The 22,513-nt window shown below is 54.8% G+C and overlaps 1 protein-coding gene across 2 annotated transcripts; it reads right to left on the reverse strand.

Moving 5' to 3' along the window:
* Positions 1–12,578: 12,578 nt before the first annotated feature.
* On the reverse strand, positions 12,579–22,513 carry CDH16 (cadherin 16). Of its 2 annotated transcripts, XM_033128352.1 has the most exons (19): positions 22,396–22,469; positions 21,913–21,986; positions 21,367–21,424; positions 20,998–21,081; positions 20,420–20,575; positions 20,212–20,350; positions 19,709–19,867; positions 18,675–18,871; positions 17,877–17,999; positions 17,517–17,667; positions 17,058–17,285; positions 16,887–16,963; positions 16,628–16,816; positions 16,285–16,526; positions 15,548–15,681; positions 14,483–14,719; positions 14,214–14,321; positions 13,813–13,929; positions 12,579–12,851 (listed from the first exon to the last, which is right to left on the reverse strand). In XM_033128352.1, the coding sequence occupies exons 3-19, from the start codon at positions 21,409–21,411 to the stop codon at positions 12,754–12,756; spliced, it is 2,484 nt and encodes an 827-aa protein (XP_032984243.1). In that variant the 5' UTR covers positions 21,412–21,424; positions 21,913–21,986; positions 22,396–22,469; the 3' UTR covers positions 12,579–12,753. The 2 variants fall into 2 exon arrangements, with proteins under 2 accessions (XP_032984243.1, XP_032984242.1); XM_033128351.1 differs by lacking the exon at positions 21,913–21,986 and having other exon boundaries at positions 22,396–22,513.

The raw sequence follows: 22,513 nt of genomic DNA on the forward strand, positions 1-22,513 counted from the left end.
GATTTGGTTTCTTTTGGTTTGAGTAATCATTTTTTTAGATCCTTAGGGTACCAGATGAGGCCAGCCTTTGTTTCACCACCTCTATCAGGTCATGGAAGATTTCAGTCTGTTCAAGAGTCCATCCAAAAGAGTTTTCTCTGCAAAATTTTGACGGCCTCCTGACCACACAGGAAGTTCTCATTTAGTGTTAACCATGTGTGTGGGGACCTGAAAAGAAGGAAAAGGAAGAGAAGGCTTTTGTTGTGAGGGTCCCCACACACTCAGTGCCAAGGCCTGTCTGCTGGGATTTCATAATATTTAACTGAGCTTGTTAAATCTTAAATTTATGTTACTCTTAAATGCAGAGCCAGCTTTGGGGAAAGGTCTAGGCAGCTACCTAGATAGAGTTAAAGACCCCACTCCAAGTCACCCCCACTGAGCTAGAGCGATCGCATTGCCTCTGGAGTGGTACAGCACATAAGGACTTCTCCAGTGGGTACTTTTAAAAATGCAAATACAACATTAGTAATGATTTATGTTATTAACATTAGGCATTAACACTTTAGTGTGGGCGAGGGTAAACTGGGCCTGGAGGAGCAGATTTTGGAGAGGGAAAGGTGAAAAAGGGAGTGTATAAAGTCTGATAAGGATGACTAGAGGAGCTATTGCCCTCTTTTTAACGTGCTAAAACAGGCCCAGAGGTTGAGAAACTTGTGACACCATGGTAGGGCCTCGATCTGAGTCAAGTCCACAGTCCAAACACTTGTCCCAATATTGAGCTTTCAGAAACGGATAGTAATTCACAAAACATCTCTTATTGCCCAATTTTGGCCCGGGGGGTTGGGGATGGGGCGGAGAAGTGAATGGTGCTGAAAAGAAGCTAAATATATTTAACATATGCGTTCCAGTATTCCACCATTTTAGAACATGATAAAAATAGAGGGGAAAGGGTGAGAATTATATTTAAAAAATTAAGCTCTTTGGACTCTTTAACTAGAGTGGGAAAAACTTATACTGTTCCTTTCACCTCTAGAATTTTCATTTTCATTTTACTTAATGCTACTAAATGCCCTTAAGTTCTTCCCTCTGAACTGTAGATGGCCTGCACTCCAAGAGCCTCCCTCTGGGATGGGTTAACCTTTACCGGGTTTCTGTGGGTCTGAGTGCCTTTGCTCCATTGGCCCCTTACCTAATCTGCTCCACATGGGAAATCGCCTGGCTGGGAGGAGCAAGTAGGGAGTGAGAGGGCCAGAGTGCCAGTTCTGACGTCTGCCGGCAAGGGAATAAGTGGACCAGACATGTTATTTACCCTTATCCCACTGAAAAGTGGTCTGTAGAGGGACATTTCAAACCTGGCTCTATCTCAGATCTTAACTCTCCCTGCCTTTCCAGGATTCTGGAAAGCCCTCACTTGCCCAACCCCAGGGCCAGGCATCCAGCGGGGCCGAGATGCCCATGGCACTGGACACGATGGGTGTAGGGAGGGGCCAGTCCAGGGAAAGAAGCACAGAGGTGGGTCCAGTCCAGTGGGTCTAGGGACAGGCTCCAGGAGCATTGGGGACGTAGGGACAAGAGTGGCAGTGAAGGCTGAAGGGGAGCTAGCCAAATGTGGCTGGGTGGGCAAGGAGAAGCACTCAGGTGGTCTCCGGGGATGAGAAGTGAGCAAGGCCATGCAGCCACCTCAGAAAGGACGGTGGGCATGACTTGCTCTTCATCAGCATGGAGGTGGGATGGAGGCAGCACAGAAAGTCCTACCTCAATCCTCCCACTTTCCCAGCAGTGTTATAACCAGGTGCTGCTGAGTATTTGTCCTTGTTTTTCTCCTCCCTAACCCCATCCCTGTAACATCAGGCTCAGCCCCTGTCCTGCTGATTGTAGAATGAGTGAGGAAGGATGGGGGCACAGATGGATGGACGGGTGGATGGATGATTAAGGGAGGAGCAAAAGAGAGAGAGGTCAGAGAAGTAGGAGGCAAACCGTGAGTGGAAGTGAGGAGAGGGGTTGAGGAGTATCCAGTACCAGAAAAGACCGGGGGTGTGGATAGGTGGAAATGAACAATTAGCCAAAAAAAGGACCACTAAGGAAAGGTGAGGACCACTGTGTATTCTCACTTGGGATTCAGGAGGCAGGATGGGCCTGGATGGTGAGGTGGAGGTAAGGAGTCAGCTCTGTGAGAAGAGGTTGGCTGAGCTGCTGGGATGACCCTCTGAAACAAAGCAATGCAGTGGGTGAGGGTGGGTGAATGTCGTCAACAAGCCAACGAACTCTTTGGCTTGGAGTGGAGAGTACCCAAGGGTTCCCTCGGGGTGTCGGGCTTTGTACTGCGCTTTGGCGAGGAGAGATGGAGTAGCTGGGCCTCTTCCAAGCTCTGCTTGGTGGCTTAGTCACTAACTCCTGAGGCTGACAGGATGAGAGCACCAGTGGGGAGACCCGGGCTAACATAGGCCCTTTGCTGTAGGATTCTGTGGTAAAGCATCATGAAGTAAGAGGCTGCCTCTAGATGTCGCCATCTGCCCATGTTGGCATCAGCCGCAGCTGGAGTAGGAAGAATGTGTTCCCGAGATCAGGCGCTGAGACTCAGCCCCAGACAGAGGAGCGTCTCCCTGGGACTGCAACCTAGAACATCTTCAGGAAGCTTCGCCAGAGCTTGGACATCCTTGGGGCTGGAACGAGCATGCGGTGTGGGGAGGACCCCGTCCTGTGGCCACTCAGCCCTGCCCTGTGGGGAATGGGCTGCTGGGGTCCCAGGATGGGTTGTAGGTCCTGGGGGAGTGGCTGCCACTTTTTCTAGTCTCTCCCAGTGTGGGTGTTCCCCTCTGTGGACTGTCCCACACCTCTGAACCCTTTCCACTCCCACCGCCTCTCCCTGCAGCCAGTCCCCACAGCCAGCAGTTCAGGGGTCTAGTCCCTCCTGCCCATCCCATCCCATCCCAGTCCCAAGAATGGTCCAAAGTACTTTTATCCTTCCCCACCCCCAAACAGTTGCCCCTCCAGTCAACTCCACCCAGCACACAGCAGTCAGACTGATCTTGATCAGACTCAGGTCTGACCACGTCACTCGTCTGCTCCACACTATTCAGTGGCTCCCCGTCATCCTGGGGAGAAAGCTCAGAATCCTCCTCAGATCCCCTGGCTGGCCTCCCCAGCCTCCACTCCTCCCCAGGTGGGTACTACAGTCTCGCAGGTAGGAAGGAGCAGAAAAAAGAGAAAGACGTCTTGTCTTCCCTCCACAAGGTGGAGTCACCTCTTTCAAGAGCGGGGCTGGCCTCCTATTCACCCCTGGGATGGAGCCTGGAATCCTCCACCTTTTGCTCCTTGTTGTGGTTTTGAGGATGACCAAAAATGCTCTTCCTATCAAGTGGTGGGGTCTAATTCCCCTCCTCTTGAACCTCGGCTGGCCTTAGCAACTTGCTTGTAACCAATTGAAAGCAGCAAAGTGACACTGGGGATTGACAAAGCTAATGTGCAGCAAAGTCTTGATAACTGGTGAATCTGCTACACGGTGGTGATGGTTAATTTTAAGTGTCAACTTGACTGGGCGAAGGGATGCCCAGAGAGCTGGTAAAACATTATTTCTGAATGTGAGGGTGTTTTTGGAAGAGATTAGCATTTGAACCAGTAGATTGAGTAAAGAAGTAGTTGGGCATCATCTAATCCATTGAGGGCTGGAATAGAACAAAAAGGCATAAGGAAGAGAAAATTTGCTCTCTGTTGGGCTGGGACAGCCATCTTCCGCCGTTGGACATCTGGTGCTCCTGGTTCTCAGGCCTTTGGACTCCTACTGGGACTTACACCATTGGCTCCTCTGGTTCTTAGGCCTTTGTGTTTGGACTGGAACCACGCCACTGGCTTTCCTGGGCCTCTGGCTTGTATACAGCAGATCATGGGGTTTCTCAGCCGCCATAATCACATGAGCCAATCCCTCATAATAAATCTTGTATGAAGCAAGTATTATGAACCCATTTTACAGAAGGTGAAATTGAATCTGGGGAAGTTAAATGATGTGCCCAAGGTCACAAAACTGATAAATGTGGAGCTGAGTATCTGACTCCAAAGCTTCTTCTTAACTTTCATGTGATCGTTAAGCCATGACACTATTCTATTGAACATCTATTTGATTTTTTTAAAAAAAGAAAGGAAAAAAAAACCATGTTCCATCAGCTCTCCAAAAACCTAGCAGGAAGGAGTGAGCTATTTGTCCATGGAAGCATTCTAGCTGAAGCTGAAGGAACACTTAGCAAGATGCGAATTGGATGGACTACCCTGAGGGTGTGCCCTCTGCTTGTGTCTGGGGTGGGGGAGTGTGGATGTAACACAGGACAAACCCTGCGGATGGGTCTGTCAGCCTGGCCCGTGGGTTTGGGAGGACAAGAGCAGGTGGAAGCTCGGGGGACAGTGCCGGCCTCGGCAAGCAGGAGGGACCAGCAGACCACAGCCTGCCTTGCTGTGGCCCTGGACTGGTCTCTGATCCCCCTCCCTGCCCTGGGCCTGGCACCTCTGGCTTGGGGGATGGCTCAGAACTCATCAGTCACAGAATGAAGTCTGCTCTCCCGCCCAGCACCTGTCAGAATTTCTCTGAGAAGGGGGGAGTGAGGGAGGGCCAGGCAATTGCACAAGGAGATTTGAACAAAAATGGTCATGGCACTTGTTTGTAAGAGAGAAACTGGACACCGCTGACATGTCCTCCTTCTACTTACTGGACAAAGAGATTCTGGTACATCCATCCTGGTGGACTTTTACAAGGGATAGTGGAAAAAAGAGATAGTGGAAGATCTTTATTACTTGATGGGAAACTGCTAAATGTAAATATTAATACTTGTAAATGAGGGGGTAGGCTGGGAAATCAGATTACAAAACAGAATGTACAGTGTAACCCCAAGCTAAAGCCCTTCCCCCAGCCCTCACACACACCCCTCCACCAGCTCCCTTGTGACTTACTCCTTTGGCCAGGGGCCAGCTGGTGGGGGAGGGGACCACTACTATATTGGGAAGGGGATGAGATCACCCAAAGGCTGGCAGATTTAGAACTGGGTAACTTTTTCCACCCCTGTGGTTCTCAGAGGCTTCTGTGCTGGCTCATAAACCTTGGTGCCATCCTAGATGGTGGAGGGAGGCCCTGTTCCCACTCTTCTAGGGGTGGAGATGGTGGCTGAAGCTGGGTAGGGCGCAGGTACTGAGCTGAAGTTGAGATAAAATGTCAGAATAGGCCTGGGGGTCCCCTGGGCCCATCTGGGACCCTACATGAGCTTTGCTCCCAGAAGATCTGAGTGTTCCATTACTCCCGAGGGACCCTTGTGGACAAAGAGTGCATTTTGTGGGTGCAGGGATATCCCAGAGAGTGGCCACCTTGTGGTGAGCTGAGCTGAGTCCTCTTGAGCCCAGCTCTAACACCCTGTTATGTCTTGAGATTCCTATATGCCAGCCTGGCCCTACCCTAAAAGGAATCCCCTGTTTCTAGCCAAATCCAGGAGAACCCTGGTGAGTATTGCTGTGGAGGGAAGAAGCCTGGGCCGAGAGGAAACGGGTCTGATTCCAGCTCAACAAATCTGTTCAACTCCCACACTTGATTTCAATATCCACCAGACGCCCTCAAACCTTCATCCTCCGGCTTCTCAAATACATCACGGTGTGTCCCAGTCCTCTGAGCTTTTCCCCAGGCAGTTGTCCCAGCCTGGCTACCCATCCCCACTCTAGCTGCCTTTGTCAACTACCACCCCTGAGCTGGATCAGGTGCCATCTCTCCCCACGTCAGGCGTCCATCGTGTTGGCTTGTCCATGTTCATCCGGGGTAACCCTGAGGGCAAGGACTGGCTCCAGGGAAAATGCTAGGATATGCTGGATGAAGGAAATGGGAGGATCCCTAGAAGGGATGTGGGAGTCAGGAAAGGACCCACTGTGTGTCCAGCACTAATATGTGCCAGGGCCTCGAAGGGGAGCGCAGAGCTTCAGGCTCCCCACACTCCACAGCAAACAGCAAGAGAACATGGTGTGGACACCCTGACCTGGACTTTGCAGGCGAGAAGCAGTAGCTGGGCAGAACTGGAATGAGCCGGAACGTCCCCTCCTTAGCCTGACCCTGAACAGCAGGGCTGGGAATGGAATTCTCCAGCTGGATGGAGTTGTTCCTGGAAAATCCCCACAAGTCCTTCCAGAAACATGCTTTTGTGCCTGACTCTGGCTCCTTCAAATTGCTGGGCAGGGGGCCTTTTTGCAGCCAGGCTACTCAGGCAAGGCTCTTGCCTTCTCTGGACCCCTGGGGCTGCACTCTGGGACAGGCAAAACGGAGATTCACACATCTATTGAGCACTATCTGTCAGCTTCACAGAGTTCTCTGAGAGGCAGGGATCAAGTCCCCATCGTTTGAGAAGAAAGCTGATGCCCAAGGTCACATAGCTGTCAGGATTCGAGGCTCACCCATCGAGGGTCAGCTCCAGAGGACTCCAGTCCCCCCACCCCATTCAGGACTCTGGAAAGGACAGGATGAGCGCTTGGGCTGAGGATGCCACTTCCAGCTCAGTCGCACTTGACTGAGCCTGTCCTGGCCTGATGCCTGCCACTCTCAGAATAACCCTGGTGGTTCTGGGCACAGATCATTGGCCACCTGGGACCTATTTTTGTTCTTCGGGTAAGAAGGAAGTCTCACCTTGTGCAGTAACCACTTAGGGCAGCGGGGAACATGTGACCCTCAACCCCAGCTGACCTTATGGTCTTGCTAGGAAATGACCCTAGCAGGGAGGTCAGAGGCCTGGCTTAGCCACTCTCCCTTTCTCTCTCTGCCTTGCCACTTCCCAGAATCTTGCCTTCTACCTTGTCCCCACTTCTTGGCAGCCCACACCTTCCCCCACCCCCAACACTCTGAGCAGAAAACCAAAGCATCTTCATTTGTCCTCATTACTAAATCTTACCCACCGGAACAGCCAGAAAACTTTTCCTCACATCTAGCTGTGGAGACAAACCCATTTCCTTAGGTTCCAGCTAGTGGGTTCTAGAGTCCAGGTGCAGGAGCCATCTAGGGATCCAGCATCTAGAACTTGACCTATAGAATCTGGGGCCCTGGAATCCTATGGGGTATCAGTTGATAGCATTTGAGGAGATCACCAAAGCATACCACTGACACTCTGGAAGGTCAACTACAATCTCAAGGATCATGGACCCAAATCCCATTTATAGAGGGGTGATCCCTGGGTGTGGAGCCCAGATGTGCATAGAGTAGCACCCCAGCAGTCTTGGAGGGATTCCTCTCTGCTGAAACCAGGTGTGTTGGGGGAGGAGTATTGTAATCTGAACTCAACAACATAAATGGATAGAAAAAAGACTGAAAGGGAACCTGATAAAAATGTTACTGTAACAACAAAGAGTGACTATAACTGTAATGACATTAATAATAGTAGCTATTCCCATTCCGCTGTGCTAAGTAAGGGCTTTGCTTGTATCATCTCAGTTAATCCCTGTGTGTGCTCCTCTCTTGGTGGCCAGTGGCCGTGGCCAGTGGCCTATTGAGTGAGTTCTATAAATGAGGGTGGTTTTTGCCAGCTCTGCAGCTTCTCTGGAGGTGAACAGATGAGCTCTCAGGCTCAGTATACAGAGGGTGCTGTGTTGTCCCTGCCAGCATTGCGGGGCGTGAGAGGGCATGGCTGGCCCCCTCGGGGATGCCTTTGGGGAGCCAGCCAGGCCCACTGAGATGACCCCAGCCCCCACTTGGCCCTACTCCTCCAGGCGTTGGGGCTCAAAATAGTGGCAGTTTGAGAGCTGACAATCAAAGGGCAGCTAAAAAAAGTTCTCTCAGTCTGGGCTCTGTCGCACACGGCTCCTAGGGCCTATTTTAGGGGAGAGGGTGCCGACGTGCCAATGGAAAATCCATGAGGCGGGAGTCTCCAAGGTGGGGGACCCATGTACCTCCCTCTCCCCATCCTGGCCGCCCACCCCTGAACGCATGCACAGGGACACACACACACACACACACACACACACTTACAGCCCTTAGCCTCACTTCCCAACTGTTGGACTTTCTCATCCCTACAACAGCCCAGGAAAAGGATGAGCAAATTGAAGCTCAGACAGGGGAAGTAACTTGCCCAAGGTCACACAGCCTGGAAGTTGGCAGGACAGTGGCCAGCCTGGGTCTCTGTGGCTCACAGTACAATGCTCTCCCCATAGACGTAGCCCCTGCCTATGGCCTCACTGGGGAAAGCAACACATTGTCTTCTGGGACATCAAAATCTCCAATGTGGTGCATTGTGGGTTGGACTGGCTAGGAAGCTGAGGGTCTCGAAGACCACACGAGAGGAAATCCCAGTGGAAACCCCCAGGCCAATTCTGATGGAACCTTGCCTGGCTATAGGAGAGGTAACTGGTTCAGGGCCTTCTTCCAGGTGAGCCCACAACCTGTCCCCGTGACCACCTTACCTCCCCCCTGCTTAGCCCCCCGAGCCTGGCAGACCCTGCCAAGTTTCCAGGGAATGTGTCAGATAAGGGGCTGATGCTCATGACTCCCTCCCACCCAGACACTATCTCTGACCCTGCCGCCACCACCAAGTGGGTAAGAATAGCAACAGCCCCAATGAGTGGGCATACACACAAGGACAACATAGCAACATCTTCAGGCAGGCAGCCCTGGCCCAGATTGAAGACAGCTCTCCAGGTCCCCTTCCTCATCCGTTCCAGCCCCATCTGGCTCCCCCATTGTCCTGGGCCTGAAGCCATACAACACTTTATGATAAAGCACCAAGCTTCTGCCTCAGTGGAGGGGATCTGAGGGAGAGCACACTGCCTTGTTGATCCTGGCCTGGGGCCAGGGCCCTGCCCTTTACTGAGGAGCTGTGTGACCCGGAGCTGGCACTGTACCTCTCTGGGCCCTTAAGTGGGGAACCGTGGCACAGCAGCACGGTGCAGCATGGAAACAGTCAGCAGGGCCTCTGCTGGGCCTAGGGCCCCTTGTTGTCCTGGTCTGAATGCCACTGAGACCTCTGATCCTTGACTTCCGGGCCTGTGGGGATGTGGATAGGGTAAGCATGTGGGAGTCCTTGGGATATGATCATGGCGGGGGGCGGGGGCATATTGTGACTGAGTCCCCTCTATGAGTCTCCCTGTGACACTCCTGTGGATGTGCTCCATTGTGTTGCACGAGTGTGGGTGGGTGTCTCATCACTCTGAGGGAAGAGGCTGTTGTCATGGAACCCAGAGTGAGCGTCACTGTGACATCCAAAGCAGGGAGATCTGGGAGCTTTGTGTATAAGTTCCTGAGTCACTGGGACACCTGGGGGAGTCAAGGGAGCTGAGTCGCCCAGTCGCCACGTCAGTGGCCCCTATAGCTCTTACCGCCTGACTCACTGCCATTGTTTGAACCAGACCCAGGCCCCTCCCCCAGCCTCTCTCTCTTCCGCACCCAGCCCCTTTGCTCTCCTCATCTTCCCCTTGTTCCCTTCCCCTTGACCCTCAAACCTACCTCTTTCTCCTCCTATGTCCCCCACTGACCCAAGGAGACCCAGGGGGAGGAGGACAGCAATGCTAGGGAAGGGGAAGAAGGCAAGGGCTGAGGTGAGTTCCTGGGATGCTTACACATGGTGACATAGGCACCAGGCAGACCAGACTTTAACACACACAGACACACACACACGATGGAGTGACAGGCCCTCCAAGAGGTCTCCAACTCAGTTTGTCAACATTAGACCTATCAGGTAGACTCCCACACGCCTGTAATCCTTTGGCTCCTCCCACATCTGAGACCCTTTCATATGGTCCTGTAGAAGCAGGATGTCTGGACTTGAGCTTGGAGTAAGAACTTCTGCCCTGAGGCCCAAACTAGAGTCCTAGGGTGGGTAGAGGTGGGTGTGGGTGGAATGGGGGTCTCTGAGGTCTCAAGCCTTTCTTTCTTTGTGAGTGAGGGCCGGACTGACCTCTGGGCCTCTAGATTCAAGAGCCCTAATCGCTAGGGCTGGAAAAAGTTTAAAAATATCCTCATGTTTACATTCTTTCCAAGCCCGCCTCCCGGTCCTCAGTGCTGGGTCCCTTTGATCTGGCTCTGTGCCTCTGCAAGGGGCCTGGGAGAGGGGGAGCATGAGCTCTCCACTCGGGCGAACCCTGTCACTCCCTCCAGCTCCAGACCAGTCTGAACTCTGCAAGACTCCTCAACACCACCCAGAGAGAGCCTTGGCGCTGGCAAGGAGCCAGTGCTGGAGAGGGTGTGTCTTGCCCAGGGTCACCCAACAGGGCCATGTAGGGGCTGGAGTTGGGGCCCCTCTCCACACTCACTCCCAAAAGCCTCGTCCTCACATTCTCTTCCTGCCGTGCTAACTGTGTTTTATAAGGATTACCTCATGTAGTCCTCCCAACATCTCCATTTTAGTGAGGCTCATTTTATCAACAAGTACACCAAAGCTCAGAAAGGTGAAGTGATTCACCTGAGAACACACAGCAAGGATGAAGCACAGCATGCATCACATGTTCTTCTGCCCGCACCGAGCCACCAGTTACCACCCCCCGTGCCCTAGCAGAGTCTAGGCCTTGCCAGCTTGACGAGGGAAGCCCCCCTCATTAGTGTGAATCTCCACAAGCGTAAGCTGACCCACCACCCAGCCCACAAACCAGTGCTAGCTTCATGTTTCTCTCCCTTTGTGACCTAGGAGAAGCCATACCCCCTCTCCGACCCTTACTTTCCTCTACAAATGAGCTGAGGATCACAGGAGAGGCTTATGAGATGCTCAGAGAAACTGAGCCCGTGTCATTGGGGATTGTGGACCTTGTGATCAATCCCGGTATTGACACAATCAGAGTAGCCTGGGGCCTGGAGGCCCAAGAGAGAAGCCTCAAACTGGGGCAGAGGCTTTAATTTGCCCTGGTATCCTGTCATCCTTTTTTCCTTTTTTGGTGCCCCACTCACCTGCTCACTAACCCATACATCCATCCATTTAGCCACCCACTGATCCATCCATCCATCCACCCATCTACCCATCTATCCATGCACCAACCCAACCATCCATTCATCCGTACACCCACCCACCTTTCCACCTGTCTATCCATCCAGAACAAGGACCCAAAAAGCAAATAATTCTGGGGTTCCAGCTCAGGTGCTGCATTCTACTGGCTGGATGACCTGGGGAGACTCCTCCACCTCTTTGTGATTCATTCTCCTAAAGAAGGAACTGGTCTGGGTAATCTCTAAGGCCCTTCTGGGAGATCTCATGGAGCAGAGACCCGTTGAAGGCGGTGGACACACCTGGAGATGTGACAAACCTTGGCCAGACAGTCCCCCCTTGTGCCCTATTCCCAACTCTCAGCTGCAACACAACCTCCTTGATCTTCAGGATGCTCCACTGGAAAATGGAGCCAATAATTCCACCGAGCAGGTTGATGGGAAGATTAGATTAGACGCTGCCTTCGAAGAGCTTTGTACCCTGAAGACTTATAAGTGGGTGCAGGCCTGCGGAGGATCCTGGGAGAGGGGCAGGAAGCTCTGCTTGGACCACAATAGTGGGCAGAGCCTCCAGTGTGGGGTCCTGGGCCCAGGATGGCTAGAACCAGCCTCAGAGTCCATCCCTAGGCTGGGGATACTGGCTGAGACTCACAGGCTCCCCCAGGCCAACCAGGATGCCCGCCCCATCTCTCTTGGCTCGCATCCCACAGAATCTGCCAGGAGTGGAGAGATTATCACCTAAAAATAGGGCCTGGGCCCCACTGAAGTTGTTTTTCTCCCTTCCCCGTGATTTACCATCATCAGCTCAGGGTGCCTGGGACAGCAAGTCCCACCTTGGCTCCCCAGAGACTGTTGGGATGGGGTTGTGGGGAACCAGCATGTGTCTGGGGTCAGTTAAGGGTCAGGGATTAGCGGTCAGTCTGGAGGTGTGGCTAGGGTTCAGCAGGGCACCAGGGCAGTGGCTCAATCTTGGGCCAGGGGATGGAGTTACCTGGGGCAGCGGGAGCCATGGGGGTTTCTATCCTACCCCAGGTATCCAGCTGAGTGATTCCCCCTTCTCTGACTTGCTGCAGACTCCCCTTGTGCTCACCAGTCTGTGTGTGAAACCCAAAAGTGCCTTGGGGCAGAGGGACCCATCTCCAGCCTCACCTCTCCTGTTACAGCCCCATGGGGCCTTCACAATTCTTGCCCAAACCCCTTCTGAGACTGAGGGGCCTCTACCCACCTGTGTGCAGGTGACTCGTGTATAGGAACATGAGCACAGGACATGGACTTACAAAGTGTCCTCTCATAGCAAAGATGATATGCAGAAAAACACAGAAATGACTCTCTCGAGGACAACCTCAACCATCACCTGGACAGACTTGACCCATCCAGGGTCTACAGCCAGTGGGCTCCGAATGCCCATGGAAATGACACACCCTCCTCTAGCGTCGAGATCTCACCAAAAGCCCATATGATACCCCCGTGACTTTGCCTACCGGGGACCCCCACTTGTCCTTACAGCCCCCAGGCCCTTTCTGTGCAGCAGGAAATAAAGAAAGGATAAAGGGGCAGGTGGACACAGTGAACGCACACACACACACATGGACCTTTGGCCATGGGCACAGCCATCCCTGAGGGCCCATACCCAGCTCTCCGAGGTTTTATTATTGAACAAACATGCCAACATTTGGAGCATTCCTGCGGGCAGCCCATAAAGCCAGTGTGCAGACATGTCTGGTGGTGTTGCCTCCACCCCAGGGCAGGTGAAGGGACTTCTGTTCTGTCCTGCTCCCCTTGGAGCTGTAGTGCTGGGTCCTCTCCCAGTGGATTCAGATGGAGCTAGAGGCCAACCTCCCAACTGGGGCTGCCTGGACCATTCAAATCGCTGCCTTCAGGGGCACGCTGTCCACTGGCTGATCAAGGTCCTTCTTCCTTGCCAGAGTCAAGTGGGTGAATATGAGGATGAGGAAGATGCCTGAGGGGTCCGAGAGGGATGGATCAGTCCTCAGAAGAAGCCGTGGGACTTGTCCATCACTAGGGACTCCCCATTATTGGTATTGGGTTTTTTTGTTTGTTTGTGTGTTTTTTTTAATTTATTGGGGTGACAATTGTTAGTAAAATTACATAGATTTCAGGTGTACAATTCTGTATTACATCATCTAGAAATCCCATTGTGTGTTCACCACCCGCAGTCAGTTCTCCTTCCATCACCATATATTTGGGAATTGGTTTAATAAGGAGGCAGTTTTCCAGACAGCATCCCCAAGGCTGGGCTGGTATGACACTGTGGCCCTAGTGCCTGAAGAAGCCTGACTTTTTGGCCGGCCTGGCTGGCACCAGGCCCTGCCCCCCTGAGGCCACCCCAGAACACACCGCCTCCCAGGTCCCCTTCTCTGGGAAACAGTTTGGGTGGGGGTCACCGGGGAGCCTGTGAGTTGTCCCATGGACCTCTGGGAGAAAGCCACATGGTAGCATTGTGCTAGAACTGGCCAAGAAAAAATTGGGGGTGGAAGGGCTAAAGGAAAAAAGACGATGGAGAGGGAGGCTTGGACTTAGGTTAGCAAGACCTGGGTTCTGCCACACCCTGGCTGTGTAACCTTAGACCAGTCACATAACCTTCTGACCATCAGAAACCTCATCTGGAAGATGGGGAGATGCCAGAATCTACAAGGTTGTAGGGATGAGTCAACGCGATAATCCTATGCTGGGCGTCGAGCCTGACCCACAGACACTGGGCACTAATGTAACAGTAAATGCTGTTACTGATGATGAGGAGGAGGAGCATGACAGGAGGAAAAGCATAATGACTAGGAGAGTTGGTAGAGGTTCCTTCTCCAGCCAAGGGGGCATGATGGGGACAGGGCCACTGTTTATGTGGAGGCTGTGGCTTTGGCCATCCATTGCCCTCCCCCATACAGGAGCCCAGCCTCTGTTACCTATTGCTGTCAGCGTGCCCACGAGGATGCCCACCGCCGACAGCTTCGTGGGCATGCCCTTCATGCGGCCCACCTTGCGCATACACTGCCTCTCCATGTTGCAGCGGCACACGATCACTGGGGGCAAGCAGGGGGGGAAGGTAAGGGCAGAGGGGAAGGGCCCCCCAGCCGCTTGGAGCCCCCAGCATGGCCCAGCTGGCTGGTATGTGGCTTTTTTGGCACGCATATATTCATGTGGGGAGAGGGATGCACGCTCCTCTGTGCACGTGTCTGTGTGCACAGGAGTCTGTATGCCCAGCCGCAGGTGTGCACAGGCACCTGCTGTCTGTGTGAGCCTGCGTGCATTTGTACCCAGCCCCTCCACCAGCAGCCAGTGGTTCCTTCAGGAGCCCTGGCCTCACCTCGGACCTGGAGCTGCCACATCCGACCATTGCGGCTGACAACGACAGGGATTACGTGTTCACCTGGCTCCACCCAATGCAGGGCCAGGGTGAGGTAGGCGTGAGAACCTGTTGGAACCATGTGACCAGAGTCACTAGCCTGGACAGGCCCTTTGGGGGCTGCTCTCCTTAGGCCCAGCGCCACCCTCACAGTAGAAGGGCATCTCACTTCCAAGTGCCACCCCCTCCCTGCCTGGGCCACAGCCTCCCCGCCTTCCCCCACCACACACCATTGAGAGCCTGGAGGCGCCAATCTCGCTGCACCGTAGGGTTGGGACCAAGGGCAAAGCTGTAGGGACTGTCCCCATTGGTCTGGTCAGGGTCCTCACTGGGTCCACTGACAACCACGCCATGGTTCTGGCGGGGTGTGCAGAGGTGTCGACTAGGCACCGGGGTCAGAGTTGGGGCAGAAGGGGCCTTCAGGAAGTGGATCACGAGTGTCGCAGAGGTGTTCAGTGTCGGCTCGCCTGCAGAGGAAGCAGTGCTGAGCTGGCCTGGGCCCTTGTGGAGGCGGGTGTGAGTCCAGAGTCCCTGGGCTGGTCCTTTTCCCAACAGCCCATCATCTCCCCTTGCTGATTCCCCTGCTAGCTCCCTTCCCCCCACGCTACCTCTCCTTTCCATCCTTATCATCATCCCCTCGCCGGTCTCGTTCTCACAATGCACTTCACCCCCTTCACTATGCAAACTGCTGCCAGACCTTTCTGTGCCTTTCTGGATGCCAAGCTTGCCCTCAGCACGCCACCACCACCAGTCACACTACTGGTGCCAGGACACAACAATGTGGAGATGTCCTGACTGGAGAGAAGCTCATCCCTGCTGGGTCTGTGTTGCGGCACAGAACAGCCCAGCTCAGAGCTGAAAACTGCCTCCCTGGGCCAGCTCTTTATCCTGTCCAAGTGGCATTCAGAGTCTTCCACATCTGGCCTCAGTGTCCCATTCAGGCTCACCTCCTAGCACACCTGTCCCAGGAGACAGCCCCTGGCCCTCCTTCCATCTGCCCAGTCCACACCCTCTGCTCCCAGCCTTGTCTGAAGCTGACACCTTGAGAGGCCCTCTGGGGTGAAAGAGTCCTCTGAGATTGCAAGTGTCTGGCTCGGGAGGGTGATCCAAGAGGGAAGGCAGAGGCCAGACGTTCTTAGAGAGGGACCCTGGACCCAGCCCCTCAATCCTCCCTCCTGCCTGAGGCAAAGTAGATGCCAGCAAGGGCCCCAGGGAGGCAGCTTGGTCCTGCCTATCCATCTGTCTGTCTGAGGAGTGTATTCATTCCAGAGGCCCTCACCGCTGCCTGGCCATACCTGCATCCTGGGCCTCCACGAGCACTGTGTACCTGTCCCCAGGCCGGGCTCCCTGCAGAGGCCGGGCCGTGTGCACCTCCCCGGAGACCTCTTTGATGCAGAGCCAGCCTTCTGAGTCATTGACCAGGGAAAACCTGAGGCCCAGAGAAGATGCGGGCGGGGGTGAGGAGGCTCTGGGACCATATATGGGGTCTTGCCCAGAGACCTCCAAGGCCGTGTGACCTGCTCAAGTGCCACAGCCTCTCTGTGACTTGGGGGTGGCCGCAGTGCCCCATGTGCCTAGTCTCTCTCCCCAGCTTCAGGGACTCGTAGGAGGTCAGGGCTTGAACCAAGGGTACTGTGGGTGGGGAAGGGACCCTCAGAGCCTGGGGGACCTGACTCAACTCCACTAGTCCCAGGTCACCCCAGGAAGGTGCCGGGATGGGGCCAGAACCTAGGAACAGCCTTGTCTGGATGAGGGGATGGGCTGGAGGAGGGCCCCATCCAGGCAGCACAAAGAGGCACCGTCTGAGGTCTCACGGGGTCCAAACACCCCTCTCCATGTCCTGTCCAGTTCATCCAGCCCTGATCCCACACTGCCCACCCCCAGTCCCACCCCCACCCCCCAGGCCCAGGAGTCACAACCTTGGCATTAGCCACGGTCTGAGGAATATTCCAAGCCACCTCTAGGGTCCTGGGGTCATCCCTGGGGAGCAGGGGAGGTCCAGCTCAGGGAAGGGGCTGGGTTTCTGGCTCACCTGAGGGGACCGCTCATGGGGTCTGAGGGCTGAATGGTCAGTAGGAGGGAGCCGGCTGGGGTGCTGACTGGGACACTGGCTTCGTAGCTCTCTTGGTCCAACTTGGGGGGTGGCACCACCCTCTCCACCAGCAGAGTCACTGTGGCTGTGGCTCCAGGGCCCGGGTTTGGCCCCACCAGTTCTGCCACACTCCGCACCACCACCACTAGCTTGTGACTTGGAGCTGCCTCATAGCTGAGGTTCTAGAACAGTGGGGCCTGGGTCACTGTGTGGGCCGGGGTGCGGCACACTTGTACATGCATGTGTGAACGTATGTGCCCCTTTCCTACCCCCGGCCCCTTACCCTGAGGAGTCGTAGTTGGACATGACCAGAATCTGGCTCCCAATCCAGGCCAAAGGTCCCATCCATATTCCCTGCCTCAATGGCAAAGTCCATGAGGCGAAAAGCAGGCTCAAGGTCGGCATCAGTGGCCATGAGTGTGGCCACCAGAGTCCCAGGCTTTGAGTCTTCAGGGAGGCTTATGGGCTCAATCTGGAGACATTTGGAGGGGCTGTGAGTCCCCCATCAGCGCCTTCCCAAGGCCTCCTCCCCTGCTGCTTACCTGGGAAGTGATGAACTCAGGAGCATGGTCATTGATGTCCGTGATTGTGACAGCAACCTCACACGTGCTGCTGAGGCCTGAGGCAGGGGAGGGCATGTTGGGGAGGCCAAGGTAGGAACAGAGGGGGCAAGGAGACTGGGTCGCCATCAGGGTCACCGTCAGGGCACTTACCGCCTTCTGCTCCTCCTAGGTCGACGGCCAACACCTGAATCAGGAAGTTCTGACCAGCATGGAGGGGACGAGGTCCCAGTGTCACACTGCCTGAGGTGGAGTCTAGCTCAAAGGAACTCCCTTCTGTCCCCTCCTCAGGTTCAGGGCTCAGCAGCCGATACACAACGTGAGAATTAGGGGAACCAGGGGCATCCAGGTCCTCTGCCAGCAGCCTAGTCACCTCCGTGCCTGCAAAGACAGCACCCACCTGAGTGGGACCAGGGCCCAGTCTGGAGGCCTTACTTCACCCACTCCTCTTTTGTGCTGGACTTAACCTGAGTGCATGAGCGCGCGCGTGTGTGTGTGTGTTTGTGTGTTGTGGGAGGACATTGAGACTGTCCCCATCTCAAAGAAGAGCAAGATGGATGGTTCATAGGGACTTCAGCCTTCCCCCAGCTCCTGACAAGAACCGTAGCCCACCTGGGGAGCTGAGCTCAGGGATGTTGATTGAGGCACCAGGTGAGGGGCAAAGAGGCGCGTTGTCATTCTCGTCCATCACCACCACCTGCAGCTGCAGAGCTTCTGTGTAGTCCTCACCGCGGGTGTTCTGAGCCCACACCAGGAGCAGGTACTGTAGTAGGCAGTGGGGGGCTTCAGATGAAGGCCAAGGGCAGCTTCAGCCTGGCCTGGGTCTGGGTTCCCTTCTGGTGGCCAGCTCCAGCTCTTCTGGACACTCTTGCACTGCCTCAGTGCCTGTGGTGGATGTGATACCCCCAGAAGCCAACCAGACAGTGACCAAGCCCTCCTTAGCCAGCCCTCCTGGCTTCGCCCTCACCTCACCTCAGCCTGAGCTTCTCGGTCCAGCTCCCTGGTCACGTAGAGCTTCCCCTCTGCATCCACATCAAAGGGTCCAGGAGGCTGGCTCTCCAGGTGATAATGGACGTTGCCCCCACTCCAGTGTACCTAGGAAAGGGACACAGAATGAGAGCAGCCCAGGATAAGAAGAAGGAACTGCCTGTGTCACCCCAGGACAAGAGGCAAGAACAGCCTGTGTCAGCCCTTATTGCCCAACTGTTCCCAGGTGGGGAGACTGGGCCCCGATTACTGTGTGACCCCAGGCAAGTTGCTGTCATCCCTGGAGTCCAGGGAGGGTCCTTCTGTTTGGGGCACTTGTGGTTGTGACAGCTCCATGGTGGCCTTGCCCTGGTCCAAGCCTGGACCCTGCCCAAAGTGCCTGAATGACCAGGTTGTTTAATTCTCTGCCCTCTTGGCTGGGCCTGACCCCAGGGCATTCCTAGAAGAGGCCTGAAACATTCCTGGTCTGGGTGACAATCCCCATGGCAGCAAGGAGGTGGCAGCTGTTCCCCCTGAGGAAGCCTGGGGCAAGGTCAGCAGGTCAGAACACAGAGCCACACCTGTCGGAAGATAACAGGTGAAGGGCTGTGAGCCTGGTCCCAGGACCTTGAATGCCCCAATGCATGATGAGAACTGATAGGGACAGTGGAGGGAGAAGCACAGGTAGGGGAGGCGGAGAAGTCAAGCTGGGCCCTTAGACCCACCCCCCAAAATCTCCAAGAGACTCAGGCCCAGCTACACCATCCATGGGGCTATTTTCTCCGCTGACAGCCACTTACTCACCTGCGCAATCTGGTGTGGGTATGGAACTTTGAGATTCTCTGCCAGGTGGACAGGATCTAGGGGCAGCCAAGTGCTCTCTACTACAGAGACATCTACGATGGCTGTGGCCTGGTGGCCCGACGCCTGGTCGCCCATATCTTTGACCTGTACCAACAGCTGGTAGGGTCCTTCCAGGGCCTGGTCTAGGCTGGTGCTCCCTAGAAGGGGCAGGGTGGTCAGCTGAGCAGGAGACCAGGTTCAGGGCACCCTTCTCAGCAAGGTACCAAGCACAAAGCCAAGCATACGGCAGGTGTTCAGGATATGCTTTTGACCGAGGGATGAGAAGGACTTTTAGCACTACTGCGAGCAGCCAACCGGGACCTGATAGTCTGCAAAGTCATTTCCATATCAATCCACACCACGAATGACTAATGGACTGGATGGGTGGATTACCAGGATGAGGTGGGGTCGGGTAGAAGCACATGGGTGGATGGGCAGATGAGCAGATGACTGGTGGATGAATGGATGACTGACGAGGTAGGTGGATGGGGTTTAGGGAGCAGTAGGTGAATGGGGATTTGGGTGTGTGGATGGGTTAGCTTGGGTGAATGTTTGGGTAAACGGACTGCATGTATAGTCGGGTGGTAGATAAGTGAGTGGGTGGTTAGCTGGGGTCTGGGGGTATGATTAGCTTTTCTCCCAGCCCATGCCTCTGGTCTGAACTCCCACGTCCAGGTCTCTCTTGCTGTCAGTCCAAAGGTCTCCCAGCAACATCTTGGGCTAACCCCCCTCAGGTCTCTCCAATCCTTGTACCTTAGACCTGAGTCTCCAGAATGTAGAGCTGAGACACTCCATCCACACCATTTCTCAACTCTCCATGCAGGGTCTCGCCTCCAGGTATTGTTCAAGCATGGCCTTTTGCCTTGTTATTCTCTCCATCTAGAATGCTCTTTCCTCATCTTTATCTCTCAAGCTCCAACCCGTCCTTCTATTACCACCTTCCTTCCCCAGCTTTCCCTGAGCCTCCCTCCCCATCACACCCAGCTCAGGCTTACCCTTAGGGCTGAGGGCCAGAGCCCCCAGCCGAGGCTCCAGCTGGAACATGTCTGGGGAAGGCTGGGCTGGGGCCTGGTTCAGGATGTGGAATCGGAGATCCGAGTTGGCTGTGCCTGGCTCATCCCCGTCTGAAGCCTCAAGGAAGAGGAAGGGGATACCTGGTGTGTATGGAGAGGGCAAACCTAAGGGTTGGGGAGGGTGGGAGAGTCTCCCATGCCTCCCTTTCTCTCCCTGGTCCTTCCTTCCATATCCATCATCATATCAGGACTCAAGGTGAGCCATGGCATTTCATCCCACTTCACAGATGAGCAAACTGAGGCCAAAAAAGGATGGATTCACCTGAAGACCCTCGGTGAGATACAGAATGGGACAAAAATGGGAGGGGCAGCTTGGCCCCTAGCGGCCTTGTCCCTATGCCAACTCTCTGGCAGTCTTTTTACTCTCTGCTCTCTTATCAGTGCCCACCTGACCTTGCAGTGAGCTGGCTGCCCTGGGGACTCACCAGGCCTGGTACCCTGGCTCAGATGAACTCTGTAGATGGCCTGGGAGAAATGGGGCACCTGGTCATTCTCATCCTTCACATGCACAAGCACAAGCTGGGGGCCCCACAAGACGCGCCCTTCCTCAGTCTCCAGGGTGACCTGCAGAGAAGGGTAGTCAGTGCCCTGCTCTACCTTCACTGCTGTCCCCTACTCCTCGCCCAGCCCTACCTGTAGCCGATATTCTGCCTGTTCCTCTCGGTCCAAGGCCCTTGTCACCAGCAGGAAGCCAGACTCTGGATCCACAGCAAAGAGGCCCTCAGCTGCTATGCCCGAGTTTCCTGACAGCACAATGTGGCCTTCAGCTTCCTCACGGGGCAGCAGCAGCTGGTAGGGAAGAACAAAAGTGAAGGGAGTGGGGGCCAGGCCTGGGGGATGGCCCCAGCACCCAATGGTCCCATTTTATATATGGGAAAACTGACTCAGAGAGAGCTAGCACTTACCTGAGGTCACACAGCCAGTAACAGGACTGAGATTCAAAGCCAGAGCTCTTTCCCCTGTACCTGATGCTCCCTAATACTCCCTGCCATTCGTTCTAAAGCTTGAAACCCCTCCCCCAAATTTTCATTCTTTAACTTAAAGCTCTACTTTCTCCGGGGATTAAAATCTTGCTAGTCATGCACACTATATCACATATTCTCTGGATAGCAGTGTTTAAAAGTGAGCCAGAGCAAAGAGAGAAAGGAGTACTGAAGGTAGGGTAAAAAGGACTTGGGGGGAGGATAACCCACCCCAGCGCTCAGGCTCACCTTGGTCAGGTACAAAGGAAAATTTCCACCATAGTTTTCCGGGACTTCTACGTATCGTTCTGCAAGCTGGGCCTCAGGGAGAGCCTGCGGGAAGATGCTCACCTTGTCCCCAGGCCCTGTGTCCCTGACCTGGGTGCTGGGGACCTGGCACACAGGGGAACTTCTGCCCCTTCCCTGTGCCTGGCCATGCCATCGCCGCTCCACCTCTGCCCTTGGACTTCATGATGCCACAACAGGCCTACAGCCAGCTCTGACCCCTCCCCCAACTACTACCATCCATGGTCAGTGTAACTGGTCCAGGTGTGGGGGGCGCAAGGGTACCAACACTCAAAGTCAGGATCTGAAGGAGGGGAGCAGGGCCCAGCTCACCTGGGGGACAGAGAGGCAAAGCAGCCACAGCCAGGCAGGGACCATGGTCGGGACACACCTGAGGGCCAAGGCAGTAAGAATCCAGCGCAGATTCGTGGGCAGGGGGTCCCTCCCATCACCTTCCCCCTAGAAAGTGTTCCTTCTTTCATCCCCACTCAGCCCCAGGCCTTGGCTTCTCCAATCCCCATGGCGTGTAACTGTTCCTCCTTCTTCAGCTACACCTCCTCCTATCTGGTCACTATGGGGCAGGCAACCAGGCCTCCTCCTGTGCCCTGTCCTTCTACGCTGCCCCAGCAACTATCAGAGCTGCTCCTCCCTAACCCACCCACATGGACACTGTCACCAGCCATTCCTACCCATGTCCCCTGCCTCCGCTTATTCCAAACACATAGCCAGAGTGACCTCATGACAGACTCCTCTTCCTCCCCTGAGAAGGGCCTGTGGCTCCCCATTGCTTGCAGGGTAGACTCCAGCTGCTCAGCCAGGCCCAGCCACCCTGCTGCCTCTTGGTTTACGCCCCCACAAGGATCTCCATGGGAGTTTCACCTCCACACTTCTGTCTCCTTCCCACTTTAGCCTGCCCAGCTCATGGATCCCAAAGTGGTGATTTCCCAGCAGCCCTGAAAAATCACAAAAGTTTGATGCTGGAAAGACCCTGACGATTCTGAAAGTCACTTCCTGCAGTTTGCCTCATGTTGTAGGCAAGGCCTGAAGGGCAGGGCCTGACCAAGGTCACAGAGGATTAACCGTAGGCGAATTCCTCCTGGCATAGAGGACTCTTGGTTCAGGGTCTGCAGGACTGTTCTTCCTTTTGCTGCCATCCTTCAGACTCGGAGTCCCCTCAGGCCAGAAGACCTGCCCTCCTCTCAGCATTTTCCAGCACTCAGCATAGAGCTGGGCACATAGAGCACAGACAACCACTCCAATCTTCCCTGGACGACGGGGGACAGGGCCGTGTTTCTCTTTCCCCCACCACCAACCCCACCTCAGCCCTGCCCACACCCCCACTCCCAACTCCTAGGCCCTCACCTGCTGGTGCCTGAAGCTGGCTCCCTTGGTCCAGCTGCCAGGCGAGAGGGCTCTTTCTCCAAGGAGCACTGGCCAGACCAGGCCAGGTGGAGGAGGGCAAGGCACACACTTGAGCAGG

The sequence above is a fragment of the Rhinolophus ferrumequinum genome, chromosome 15 (assembly GCF_004115265.2).
Source record: "Rhinolophus ferrumequinum isolate MPI-CBG mRhiFer1 chromosome 15, mRhiFer1_v1.p, whole genome shotgun sequence".
NCBI classification, from domain to species: Eukaryota; Metazoa; Chordata; class Mammalia; order Chiroptera; family Rhinolophidae; genus Rhinolophus; species Rhinolophus ferrumequinum.

Excerpts from the sequence above, each read along its gene's own strand:
- CDH16 (XM_033128351.1), bottom strand. The coding sequence starts at position 21,411 with ATGGTCCCTGCCTGGCTGTGGCTGCTTTGCCTCTCTGTCCCCCAG. Across the intron at positions 18,000-18,674 it reads ACCCACACCAGATTGCGCAG|GTACACTGGAGTGGGGGCAA; the intron begins GTGAGTAAGTGG and ends TCCCTTTCCTAG. Across the intron at positions 16,964-17,057 it reads CCTAGGAGGAGCAGAAGGCG|GCCTCAGCAGCACGTGTGAG; the intron begins GTAAGTGCCCTG and ends CCCCTGCCTCAG.